At 42.2% G+C, this 13,884-nt stretch overlaps 1 protein-coding gene and 1 long non-coding RNA gene across 4 annotated transcripts in view; both read left to right on the top strand.

Moving 5' to 3' along the window:
- Positions 1 to 1,400: 1,400 nt before the first annotated feature.
- On the top strand, positions 1,401 to 2,402 carry LOC117739165. Its single transcript, XR_004610152.1, has 3 exons — positions 1,401 to 1,493; positions 1,963 to 2,046; positions 2,148 to 2,402. It is a non-coding gene; the product is annotated as an uncharacterized LOC117739165 (long non-coding RNA).
- Positions 2,403 to 6,814: 4,412 nt separating this feature from the next.
- pard6gb (par-6 family cell polarity regulator gamma b) overlaps positions 6,815 to 13,884 on the top strand; it is a 28,224-nt gene continuing 21,154 nt past the window's right edge. Inside the window, exons 1-2 of one of the 3 annotated variants that reach the window (XM_034545303.1) lie at positions 6,815 to 7,174; positions 11,085 to 11,307. In XM_034545303.1, the coding sequence (XP_034401194.1) occupies positions 7,103 to 7,174; positions 11,085 to 11,307 (295 nt within the window). In that variant the 5' untranslated portion in view covers positions 6,815 to 7,102. Of the gene's footprint in view, positions 7,175 to 7,619; positions 8,286 to 9,564; positions 9,801 to 11,084; positions 11,308 to 13,884 lie in introns of those variants that run through there. The other 2 variants (XM_034545305.1, XM_034545304.1) reach the window with 2 other exon arrangements.

Here is a 13,884-nt window from a genome sequence, read left to right as displayed (position 1 = left end):
GCGCTGTCTCTTTGCCTCGGCTCACATCTCCTGTCCTCTCGTCTCCACTCTCCTCTCTCCAGACTCACAGAGCTGAGTCGTTAATGTTTAATGCTCACTCAGGAAGCAGACACGCTCAGCAAGGCTTGCACGCACACACACACACACACACACACCCCTCCTGCATCCCCCTAGCGACGCCATCCTCATTACCAGCCTGAGATTTGACCTTTCACCCCTGGACCAGATGGCTGATGTTTTCATTCTGGAAGGAGGAGAAATTAACCAGGAGTGGCTCCACATCGCACTGCGTCACAAGGAGGACGAGGGAGTTGGAGGATGACGGCGGTGTTTGTCTATCAGCAGGGGGATCACATAGAACTATTGCTGAATCAGGCAGGGTTATTGTGCATTTAGATCTTTTGTGAATCCCAAGAGTTTTTTGGCCTGAAGAAACGGATTGTTACTGATGAGAGGAAGCTGCTCGTTCACCAGCAGAGTAGATTTTCAGATTTTCTGGCCATCGTGCACACATCTAAAAAAGGGTTCATTACTAAATTAAGGTACATTATTCCACACTCTTAGTTCTTCCATTGGCCTGTAGATTTTGACCCGATTCCAGAGAGACAAAGTCCAGATGAGGTCTTTGCCACTTAACACATCAAAAGATTCCACAAATCACATACCGTGGCAACGTCCATATGGGATTGACGCTAAGCAGGCAGCGATGTGTGTGTGTGTGTGTGTGTGTGTGTGTTTGTGTGTGCGTGTGTGCGTGTGTGTGTGTGTGTGTGTGTGTGTGTCTGTGTGCGTGTTGGGAGAAAAAGCTCTAGAAAATAAGTGAAAGCAGCAGAGAATTCATCAGCATGGCATGTACGTGACAGTGTGCATGTTCGTGTATCAGTGTATCAGTGTATCAGTGTGCCAATAGCACCCTCCGGTGGTGGTGATGTCCATGATGGGGGGTATGTGCATGTGTGTTTGATTGTGTGCATGCATCCCATAGTCAAGCCAATATTGTGTGAAAGACATCACCTGAAAGACATTGGCTGATGGCAAGCTGGTGCACACATATGTGTGAGGCTGTGATTTTAAAGTTGACATAGAAGTATTAAACCTGAGGCCAAATAAAATGATCTCAGATTTACCATTTACTTACAGCACAACACATTCTTACTCGTCAACCACCGAGACTTGGTCCCTGGCCCTTGAGTTTCAAACTATGACGCTAGGCACCCCTAAGGAGGCCGTTTTGGTTCTGGCAGGAACGGCGCGGCAAGTTCCACTAGTTACATGCATGGTGAGTTTTCATAATAAACTTCCATCTTCACAGGAAGTTGACTAACGATTTACGTAATTTTCCGAGTGAAGAACACATCAAGTGACTAACAACTCACGAGACTAATCACTGCCGTGAGAAAATTACACAAGACTCGAACTTGAGAGAGTGTTGGAATAGGGAAAGAATTAGTGGACTTAAAATGGTGCCTTGAGGCACTCCACAAGCAAGATTGGTAAGTGAGGAAGACTCATTTTATTTAAAAGGTGCATTATGTTCATTAGTCAAGGTAGGGTTTAAACTACAATAAGACAGTATAAGAAACGATGATCTAATTTTATACATTTTACTGTTTTTTTCCCATTAACTGACACTTTTGTAGAAATATGTACAACCCAAGCCAGAGTAGATCAAGGAGAAGTTGCACGTTTGTAACCTTAAAGTAAGACAGGTTTTATAGGCTAAGGTCTAACAATACTGCATGTGTTCACTTGATTGGGTGTCTTTCTACCCCCTCCACAGACTCTTACCATCCTTTTCTACCTCAATTTTTCCTCCTCGTCACTCTCTCCGTCTCATGCACAGACATATACTTTAAGAACGAGACACAGAGGGCGAAAAAGACAGAGATTGATGGAAACAGAACAAGATTACTTTTCCATTTGGCAACTTGCACTGTGCCTGCATTTCATTTTGTCCACCAGAGTAGACGAGTCAGAGGGCACGGCTGGAGAATCTGATGTCATGACTCAGTGTAATCCTGAGGAAAGGCTGTAGCTCTGCTTATGGTAAAACCAACCACAATGTCTATTCACTATGACCTGAATGCTGAGATCACCCATATGAAGGCAGTATTTGTGCATGCATGCCCTCATTTCTCTTTAATCAGAGAGTGAGTGGAGCAGAACAGAGCGGATGGTTGAATCCGGGGCTTCTCTGACGATCGGCTGACTTGAGGCTGGCACTGCTGTCGACTGAATACCCACCAATAACCAGCTCCGGATGTTTCTCTGCCTCGACGCAGAGGATGGATTACTGCGAGTATCTTTTCATCTCACTGTAATCTTCTGCTCTCACATTACCACCAGAGGATCACCTGAATTCAGACATATGGAGTTGGATTAAAACCATACAGTGCAATGAGTTCTGAGTCTAAAGTGACTGAATGCCATGCTCATTACACAGAAGATATATGGGGGAGTGCCATCTGAATGCAATGATTAACAGCCTGCCTGATTTTTCTTCCTTTTTACCTTTCTTTTGCCTTCCTCCTCTGCTCATTAACTCTTTGTTTTTCATTCTTTACCATGTCATTAATTTCATCTTCTCTCTTCCTCTTTTTATCACCCCTCCTATTCTTCTAAATCTATCTTTGTGTTTTTTTTGTTTGTTTTTTTATCCTTGTCTGTCTTTCAGTGCGCAATAATATCATTAAGAACTCATCCATTCACTCCTTTACGTATAATACAGGATCAGTGCTTATTCACAACAACTTCATTCATGTGAAAGGATTTCAATAGTAAACCACTCTTTCACCAATAGTTTTGTTGTTCCAGATTATAATGAGAATCCTTCACATTCATACACAGTATATTAAAAACAAAAGTTGAGCCTAAATAGCATCCTTTCAAACACGTTGTATATCTTTTCTCATAAACTCTCAAACTAATGCTACCTCTGTCTGAACTCACATCGTCAGTCTTGGTTCTCCGCCTCTATTCTTAAAACAATCAGCCTCCCGAGACCAAAGAAACATTTCTATTTTCTCTTTTGTATGTGCAGTACAAAAGTCCATGTTCTATTTCTGCTGTGGGGGAAAAACAATGCAGGTGTGTATTTATGTTGCAATGACAGAACCCTCAATACTGTGAGACATGATTCAGAAATGTTTAGGTTGGAAGTGAAGAAACATGCTTTATAATTGCTGTGTCAGCGCTCTCAGAGCCTGATGAAGCCGTTTGCATCTAGAGCTATTATAATATCTATTATATAATGTGGGTGTGTGCTGACATCTGCTGGTTATATGTGGCATTACTTCATTAGGGAGCAGAACAATTACTCAGGGACTAGTTTATTGATCTCACACAACCCTGGTTGCACCTACTTTAATAAATTTGTTTTCCAATTTTCTTCCTATACATTACATTTAATCAAATGTAATTGTATCACCATGTACTACTTATGCTTTAGTTTGATAGTGCTCCTCACTTTAAAACTACCACATGCTCTAACACAAGGAGTTAGAGAACATATGTGCAGACTGGTAGATGTATACTTTAATGTCTGTTGGTGTATTACCAACAAGGATACTCTCTTCAGTCTGATGTTATTGCTATGATTCACTGAAATGATATCACTAAATATATATATATATATATATATATATATATATATATATATATATATATATATATATATATATATATATATATATATACATATAATTGCAGGGAAATAACTAACATAATTTTTGAGCACAATATATCTTGGAAGAATTAAAACTGTCTCCAGACTATGGCACTCTACACTGTAAAAACTTAAAAACCTGAGGGGGATATGTGCAATACCTGACACTGGCCTTGAGTGGGCACCATAAGCTTGACTACTAAATGTCCCTGCGTTAGCATTTACCACTGAACATAGCCTACCCGAATATTGACCTTACTATGCTAAACACAATTTCAGGTTTCTTCTCTTTATATTAGATTACTTGTATCCCCTCACATCCAAACGTACGTGTGCTTCTCATACCGTTTCATGCAGCAACAGTATAATTTAGATTGTTTTGTACCAGTGAGCAATAATTATAAACAGTGTAATGAGAAGGTTGAAACAAATCAGAAACTTTCAGAATCATTTGATGTTGTCATACAGTAATTGTCAATAATTGGACATTTTAAGATTAGACTGCAAGTCCACGTTGACAGCGTACATGTTCAGAAACGGCCGGCTGAACGGCCTGTGTTGTTTCTACTTGAAGCTTTCTTGAGAAACGCTCATACAAAAAACGTCCTCCTCTAACTGGGTCCTCAACAACACACCTGTCCTGACATGGTGCCGTAACACACGTCACGGTCACAAACACCAGAGAGTGACACTCTGGTTCAGCAAAAAACACCAGAGGTCAAGTTCCCTGTTCGGCATAGTGATCAACCTGTGCCTGGGGCCCCAACCTATAAGTGCCCTAAATAGCTTTATTATGATGTTTAGATATGAAAAATATTGAACGTTGTTGCTATGAACTCCTTGTACCCTAAAATAACTCACAAAAGGCCCCCCAACTTAAAAAGAAATATGAAACTCAACTTTGTAATTATTGTAGTATTACAATTGGAATTATGTTGGATATTCAGATTTGACTCACAAAATATCATTGAACTACCCAGCTTCATATTAGAATTGAAAGGTCTACCTGGACAAACGTTCAGTATATTTCAGTGTGCTCATGAGGCCTCTATTCCGCACTCCACCTGAAGTCATTTAAACAAAGTAACGTTTGTGAGAAGCTGGCTTTCACATATCCACCACCGCTATAGAGGAGAACATGGGTTTGATTAGCAAAAGTATTGTGTTGATGGGATTAATGTAAGAATTAGGTCATACACCAGAGAAATAACATTACAGATTTACCCAACGCGGCGGCATACTCTCAGTCCGGGAGACTATCTGCTCGTGTTGACTCCAGGGAAGTGAAGAAAAGTCCGTTTTTAACTTAGTTATCCGGCATCAAGCAGCAAAACTGCTGTAAACTGCTGGCCTCAAGCGGCATGATCGACTCATTAAAGCCCATAAAGGCCCCCGCTGCTGAACAGAGCGTGGTTTCTTCTTTGTTGGTTTTTATAGGCGGTTGGCATCATCCAAAAAGCTGCATTACTGTTATTAATTATTAGAACAGAAAAAGAGAGAGGGGGGGAAAAAAAGAATAGAAAATAATGTAAAACAATCTCGGCCTGAAAGCCTCTCTCAACAGCTCCTGCACTCCCTCTCCAGTAATTATGATAAAAACTTACTCTCAGCATCAACAACCATTTCAGTTACAAACAGTATTCATCATTATTCATCCTTTACTTCTTGAATTATCATGACTTCCATCTCTGTCTTTCTCTTTGGACAGTTTGCTCGGTGTGCTTCATGACCTAGAAAACAATATAAGGTATAATCCCGCTTGACAGAAATGAGCTCTGTTATCATTAATGGAACCGAAAATCAAATATTGAAACACCCGAGCTAGAAATACCTCAGAGCACTAAAACCACAGAGGAAAGATTGGTCCACCTCGTTTATGTGACTACATCTTCAGTGCTCAGCGCCAGTGAAACCAGCATCTGACATGGTGGGTTTCTAACTGGTCAACACATTCCTTGTGTGAGTAAACAAAAATGTTTGCAGCTACTGTGGGGCATTGCAAACAGCAGCTGGTGGACACAGGCGGCTTCAGGGGCCGAGGAATGTTGTCAAGCAGGACCGCAGTCAGAGGCTGCCTCTTTACCCGGATGTGTCAAGGGAATGGAAGTGTGGGAACTTTCTTTGAGGGGGGGGACTTGACACTTTACGGTGGATTTGTGAGAAGATTTGGGCTCTCACATGTTTTCCAGAGGTTGAGGCTCTGACTTTTTTTTTTTACTGATTAGACTATGTATTAAAATGTTTTTTTTAGTCTAAAAAGCTGAATCAGAAACATAACCAAAGTGATGAAACTCTGTTGAAATCGATCACATGTTGCTGTTATCATATGGCATGGCGTGTCTGAACAGTTGAGCAGGTGATAATAGATTATGAGCTACCTTCTCATCATATGAATTCAGGATTTTAGGCTGAATGGCAGAACATGTATTGAATAGAACACATACAATATCACTAGTTGATGAGAGTATAAGTGTGCCTGTATATCACTCTGCCTCTTTCAGACCTGTAACATTGTAATAAGAAAAAATAGTTGCACAAGCACTATACATACATAAACCACACAGCATCAGATTTGGATGCTCCTGCACAAGTTTTGGTTTTAATACTCAAATCAAAAATTACCTGGACATAAGATTTATTTGTGAATCAATGTTATTCTTAATTCCAATGTCAACTATCTTCCATCATAATTAAATACCCGTCCTTTTAAAACTATAGGCCTTGGAAACATTTGTGTTGAGAAATGCGTCCTCTAGCGGACCGGAGGACTAGTGTTGCCTTCAAGTGCTATCGGAAATTCTAGACCTATTATTGAAGTGTCGTAAACGATCAAACATAATTGTATATTTAGAATTGGGGAAGTTTAAGTCTAGCATTCATTGATAGGTCTACATAAAGCAATCTTAAAAAGGGTGTAAATATATAATGTAAAAATCCCAATATTGTTATCTCAAGTCTTCATCGTGCATTGCATTCTTGATAGTCATCTTAATATATCTGCCTGTAATATTTAGGCTACCATTATTAACAGTAGTTTAGCTCTTACATGCGTGGCTACTACGAGGTCCTGGCTGAGAAAGCTGGGATTTACGAGCAGTAAGTGGAGGCCTCATAGAATCCCTTTTTTTTTTTTTTAGTAGGGCTGATGTCATTTCAAAACTTAACTCGCACTCCCAAGTCAACGCGGTGAGTCGCTCACCTCCTTTTCTCCCGTAAAGTGCTCTCTCGTGTCTGGCGGATCGCATTGAAAGAAAACTCCAGGAGGTGAAATAAACTCAAGGAGACACAAACTTCCTCCACCGGGGACCAAGCAGAAGGATTTTGCAGCAGAAATCCCGGGACCAGAGCCCCTCTTTTTGCGGGCAAAGGCGGCTGAACTTTTTTTTTCTTAATTTTTTTTCTGTTAAACTGAAACCTTTTAAACAAAACCCCAAAAAAATGAATCGGAGCTTTAATAGATCGCAACCTCTGCGGAATGCGGATTGTAACGCCGTGGAGGTGAAAAGCAAGGTGAGCGGGGAGGGTTGCTCATGTGGAGGCTCTAAATGGGGATTTGAGGAGGAAAGGAAGAGTTCACATGGTCGCCCCGTAACGGAGCTGGAAGTTTGTCGCACAAACTGTGTGCAACTAACTCACACGTCGGTTCTCCTCTCGGGGACAAAGCTCTTCTGGTTGATGAAGCGGGAGCTGGACGCACCCGCTTCTGAATGTTTCTGTAATTTGCACTGATTATTGTCTTCTTAATTCCCACCATGCAAATTGTGCTGATTTGGCTCTTTCCCTCCCTGTCACGAAGCTGATGATGATGAGGAGGAGGAGGAGGATGAGGGGTGGGGGGCTGGTTTGACATTAAGAACCTAGCATTTTACCATTTGTTACTATTCTAAAAAGGCGGTGTCCGTTCAATCGGATGACTGTACAACATTCGTCGCTTTCACTGCGGGCTTTGGCAACATAGTTTCCGCCTATCTATATTGTTTTGAGTAGTTTGTGAAGGCTAACGGTGTAATGCCATGCATCACTTTTAGCCGCAAGTAAATGACCACAGTTATCCCTCAGTTGTGGGCTTATGCAACTTCCACCACATGTGAGCACACTTCACATGACTTCTGAACCTTTTCTTTGTCAAACCTCATCCCATACATTAGAACTACATTAGACCTTGGATATCACTTTGATGCGCCTGTCTGCAGTGCAGGAACAGTTTAAGTTTTTAATAGTGGGTGACAGAACTGACTGCTTATAGAGCATGTGGTGCTCAGGGAAAGTCAAGCCAGATAAACACACGGCACCGTGTCCAATCCTGACCACAAAGGGAACAATTTGTCACCGCCTCTCAAGGACTTCTAGTAACCAACAATTTTCCTCCAAATTCCATTTAAGTGACGACAATGTTGAGTGGAATTCATACATACGTATGTGTTTACACATGCAAGCACCCATGAGTGTGTCAGCACTTGTATGAGAGATGAGCTCCTGATTTGACAGTTGACATGCCAAATGGAGGTGACTCATTCAGTCCAGAGGGTTTTTTTCTCTTTTTTTTTGGCTGCCCACTTTCAGTGGTGTGGTGGAACAGTCAGAGTCTGAGACCTGGGGATACCAGATCCACTGATGGAGGGTGAGAAGAAAAGAGGGCCACGTCTATTCAAGGATGCTCGTACAACATTATTGTTTAGGTCTGGTGTTTGTGCCACAGAGACGGGAGTCGTTGCTTTGAGATCGTTTGTTTGTAGGTGGGACTGACCAGAACGGGCAGGTTTGATGGCGTCATGGCTGCTGACTCACCGTCATACAACGGCACATGTTTCCCTTTTTGGATCAGATATAACTCATCGCTCTTATCGTGTCATTATGTTCTGCCTCATGTTGTTATGAGCAACCCTAACAGGTAAGTATCACCTGACCAAACTAGAATGACGGCTCTTATCATTCACATACCTGCGCCAGGTAGCTCCCCTGATGTTCAAGTCTCCTTTTTTAGAATGTGGAAAGGCAACAATTGGTAATGTCCCGAACGCACTGTCTCTAGGTCTGCATCAGCGTGTGATGTGTTGCAGAGGGTGTGACTCGAGTGGGAACTGAAAAGGCCCATTGACATGTTCTAAATTAATTCATCTTCTTTGCATAATTAAACTGAACATCTTACAGTTCTTATAAGGCAGCTGTGAATAACTCTGCTTTTGTAGATATCCTTGGACCTGACTGACGTGAGAGTAGTTGGTTGCCCTTTCATACAGCCTTACAGGACCAGTTGATGTTCGAGACCTCACCCCTAAATTTGTAAAACTGTTTCAGTCCCATAGAAAACCTTTTCAAACAAAAGCTGATGTTGAAGCATTCCCGTTGTCCAGATTGCCAAGGAGTGGTTTTGGTGTGTTGTTGTTGTCCGTGGTGCAAGTGATGCGCCTGGTTCTCACTGGTTAGCGTTGGGTTTTCTCTTGGGAAACCATTCCAAGGATAAGCTTATCAGGGATACCACTGGAGGTGTCTGGCTGCCTGTCGCGAGCCTCGGCCAGGAGCTGGTTTCACTCGTGTGAAGCTCTTATCAGAGATGGAGAGAGTGCGAAGGGATGTTGGGGGTTGAGTGGGATTATTTTGCTTCACTCCCTCTGCCCTTTTACAAGTTTATATATATATATATATATATATATATATATATATATATATTTTTTTTTTTTGGTTCAAAAGAAAGAATTGGCACATTTGCCATTTGAGGCCTGATCCCTGCAGTTGCACATCCCGGTGCATATTTAATGATTCATCTTGTAATGCCAAGTAGCTGTCGCTGATTTCTCAGGTGAGTTGTATCGGGTCGAGACCAAAACAGTGTTGACGAAAGACTAGAAGTCAGTAATGTTCCCTTTTCTTCAGTGTGTCAGAGCTTAGTGTCTCCAGACGTGTTTCAACCGGTTGACATCACTTCGCCCCGATTGGTCGGGAGGACAGGTGATGTCAGGGCTTGTAGTGATGTATTCTTAGTTTTGGGTTCAGTGTCGAGGCCCCGTGATTAGTCATCCCGTGTTCAGACTTGTCCATACCAGAGGGCCGAGTCCTGCTTATGAAAACAGATTGTTCAGCGCCAAGAGAACATTCAGGTTCAGAGCAATGACAGAGCTTACTGATATGCACAAGGGTGATTATGACTTGATAATCCAAGTGTTGAAGTCTGTCAGTTTTTATTACAGTTCGGTCATGTGTAGGTTTCACTTTCTCAAATGTTGAGAGCCGAAGACTTGACCATCCTGTTTGTCGGCGTCTTGTGTCATCATCTCCTGGTGCAGTTATATAAGCTGGAATCCAAGTTACGCTTCCAAAATGCGGGTTCACATGAATCCCTTTTTGTTTCCTTTTAGTGGATCTGGCAGCAAACCACACACCCGCCTGGCATCCCGCAAGTCTCCTAACACACCTCCTCTTAAATTCATGTGTCATCTTCTAATTGCAGAGCTGGTTAACGTATCTCCCGCTCTTCTACCCTCCTCCCAGTCAGTATACTGCTTCTTTCCTCAGCTTTCCTGTTCTCCCCTCCCTCCCTCCTTCCTACTCCTCCTCGCGCTGCTCCATGATAATCATCATCATCTCCACTCTTCTCCTCTGCTGTGAGCTGATGATTACAGTAACAAACGGCAACCGCTGTCTACAAATTACCTCTGTGATTCAGACTTCAGTGCTCCTGCACATTGTGTGTTGTTGTGGTTTTGCGGAGCTTTTGAGCCTCAGTTGTGTCTCAGCTCCTCAAGTCCATTCTTGTCTGAGTCACATGATGACCCCGCAGTGACCCTCAGCCGCGCTCTCATTGGCGGTTCGATGGCGAGCGGTAGCACAATTGTTCAAGTCTGTGCTCTTGTGGGTGGGAGGCGTGGCTGGTGCCAGTGTCATTTATGTCCTGAAACAGCTTACTCATCCACCTGTATTGTTCTATTGTGCAGATTCCTCTTTCCTTATCCTGCTGTTTTCTTGGTCAAAGTTACATGTGATCTGCTACCGACATTTGTTTTTGTAATGAGGTGACCTTGGCAGGCAAGTCTATAGAAAGGTTGTCATTTTGAATTCATGTTGTTGAATCAGGACGATTTGCTATGCTATCAATAATTTAGGCTGTACGTATCAAACTCTTTCTATGTTGAGTGAGTGTATAATAATGTATAATAATTATATTGCTCTGGCTCCATAAACGAGTTTTGTAAAAGATTGCAGCTAATTCCGTTTGAATTGTGCTTAGAAAACGTCTTCTCCCCCGTCCCATATTGTACATAAGGTCATGATACTGTGACAGAGCTCAGCGGACTTCCACCCTGTTGCTCCATGTGTGCCAGTCAGATGGTTTAGATGAGTGCATGAGGTCAGACATCCCGGTTTCACCTTCCTGTTTGGTTGTCTTTTGTTTAAATGTCCCCTCTCTTTATCTTCTCTTTAGTATGGGGCAGAATTTCGCCGGTTCGCTGTGGATCGGGTCAAGCCCGGCAAGTTTGAGGAGTTTTACAAGCTCATTCTGCACGTTCACCGCATCGCTAACATGGAGATGATGATTGGCTATGCTGACATCCATGGTGACTTGCTGCCGATCAACAACGATGACAACTTCTGTAAGGCGGTGTCAACGGCTCATCCACTGCTCAGGATCATCATACAGAGACAAGGTAGGTTGTCTGGAACGTCTTTAAGACAGCGTTGCTTCTTTTTGGCTCTTTCTTATATTAATCAGGAAATCTCAGTCTCTTTTTCATCAACATTAGACTAACACACATTGTCTCTTAAAACTTCAAATAAACATTGTTTTCTTTTTTATATATCCTGCATTTTGTACACATTTAAATCTATTGCAATAACTGCATCTTGGGCTGCAACTACTGTGCTGACTCTAATGGATTTTCCCCACAGAATGTTTCCTCATCCAATTAAACCTCTCTTCCCGTTATGGGAACTCAAGGACTTTTTGTTTACTTCATGCAAGTCTTTCTGAGTGTCTGTGGTTTTGTGTTTCCTGCCCTCTTATTGGCTGGATCCCTCTCAGTCTGTCTGTCTGCCTGGCTAAGTCTTGTGTCTTATCCCGAGGAAGGGCTCGCAGGCAGATGAACACACACACACACAAACACACGCACACAGGCCGGTGCCTTGGCAGCCCGTAGAAATCAGGTCATTGAGCAAAGCCTGTATCCCGGCATACCAGACATTACTGAGAGACAAAAGATCTGCATGAAAAGAGACTTCTTACTGAGCTCCCTTTCGTGTGTGTGTGTGTGTGTACATGCATGCAAGTGTGTATTTGTTAAAGACGACACTGCGGTGCCCTGAATGGGAACCAGTCCTAGTCTGTCTGTCTCTCTCTCTCTCTCTCATTGATTCCAAGTCTGGAGTGGGCCTTGACTGCCTGCCTGCCTGCCTGTCTGCCAGCCAGCCAGCCAGCATACAAATGAATCTATCAACATTCACATCTATTCATACCCTCAACCCTTCCTGGAATGTCCCTCGCGCGGTCGTGTAATGAACATGTACACTCCAGGGTATTGTTTTAATTGTTGTCCAGTGGTTCAAATACAAAAACTAGCCACCGTCCGGTGAATTATCTTGTCGCAGATTCAGATCTTCAAGAGGACCCACCAGACTCCTGCATTGTGTGATTCACTGCCTTCAGAGCTCATATGGCTGGTGTTGAATTAATTTATTGTACGCTGGCTGGTTAGACATCAGCCAAAGATGTCAAATGCTAAAATTTACTATATTATGATATGGTAAAGTTTTTTTTATTATCTGTTAACTTTAGAAACACAAATTCATATTTGTGTCAAACACTTTAGTCTGTAATTACTTGGTTAGACTGCTGAATTTCCCAGAGTAATGTTTATAGGTAATCATGATTATTTCCCTTCGTACACGCTGGACTGAAAAGGTAGCCACATCCATTGAATATATATAGACATTTGGGAACTCTGCTCTGTCCCCTTGCATGTTGACGTTTTATTTAATTTATTTTAATTGTATAAGGTTTAGAGACATTTGATTTGCGAGCTGGCCCGCTACAAAACATCGCATGAAATCTTGAGCTTGTAATGTATGCACACTACAAATTAATGCATAATTTAACACAAAGTCCTGTTAAATAATTAAATAAATTAATAGAAAATTAATTCCCCATACCCATAGTTTGAGTCATGGCGATTCATAGCTACAGATGCAAGAATTCTCCCCCTGGTCTTTGCCGTGAGAGGTCACTCATATGCATCTTATACCTCCAGCTGGGGTGTCCCTGTCCCACCAGATGGGTTTTGTACCAACCAAGCTTTACGTTGTCACATCCTTTTTGTTAACCTTTCTGGAATATATAATACAAAAATGCCTTAAAGCACCAAAAGAACTGACACTTGTTGAAGGGGACGATTTAAAAAAAAAAAAAAAGAAAGGGCCTATGTAGTGTTGTGGTGTCAACAACACACTGACATGGTGATGTGATTTAGGGGTATGTGCAGTCTGAGCATCTCGAGCCTCACTGCAGTCTATTGTGAGTTGCCAGACAAAGAGGAGTGTGTTTTATTGGCAGTACCTCATGTCTCAGAGGAGCTGCCCTGCACCCAGAATGCTACATGCACGAGAGAGAGAGAGAGAGAAAGTGTGTGTGTGTGTGTGTGTGTGTGTGTGTCTGTGAGATGATGACGACAACTGTATCAGTCGGTGCCAGCCTGTTAGCACAGGTCATTAGTGGTGTCAACGTGTAGCTCCTCCGTCAGCAGACCACCCCCGATGAAAGAAAAGACTTCACACACGTATAGAGACAGTGACTCGCCCCTCAGTCACAGAAGGGACATGTAGATTATTGACTTAAACTAGACTGGTCTTTCACATGCATATGAGTGAAAAGAACAAAATAAATCTAATCCTCTGTCCTCTAACAGCTCAGCCCACAAAGTGTATATATCTCTGTTTATTTCCCTTAAAAATACATATTTAAAACATGTACAAATAAGATGACACATAGAACAGAATGTAAAACAAGTTCATGGATGCATTGTGCAATAAGGGTATTTAAAGGCTTTTATGACAAAAAAGAAATAGCAGAGGAAAGGGGTAAAATGAGAGGATAACTAGGGGAGGGAGGGTAAAATGAATGGCCATTACTTTTTTAGATTTTTAATCTTTTAGAGTTCGACCCTCACCTCTACCCCGAGATCAAACGAGAGACAAGTTTCAGTGACTGGCCGTGTGTGTACCTTTTGTCCATG

Source organism: Cyclopterus lumpus, chromosome 11, assembly GCF_009769545.1.
Source record: "Cyclopterus lumpus isolate fCycLum1 chromosome 11, fCycLum1.pri, whole genome shotgun sequence".
In the NCBI taxonomy this organism is placed as follows: Eukaryota; Metazoa; Chordata; class Actinopteri; order Perciformes; family Cyclopteridae; genus Cyclopterus; species Cyclopterus lumpus.
The sequence above is the reverse complement of the archived record's forward strand: the minus strand, read 5'-3'. Positions and strand labels throughout refer to the sequence as shown.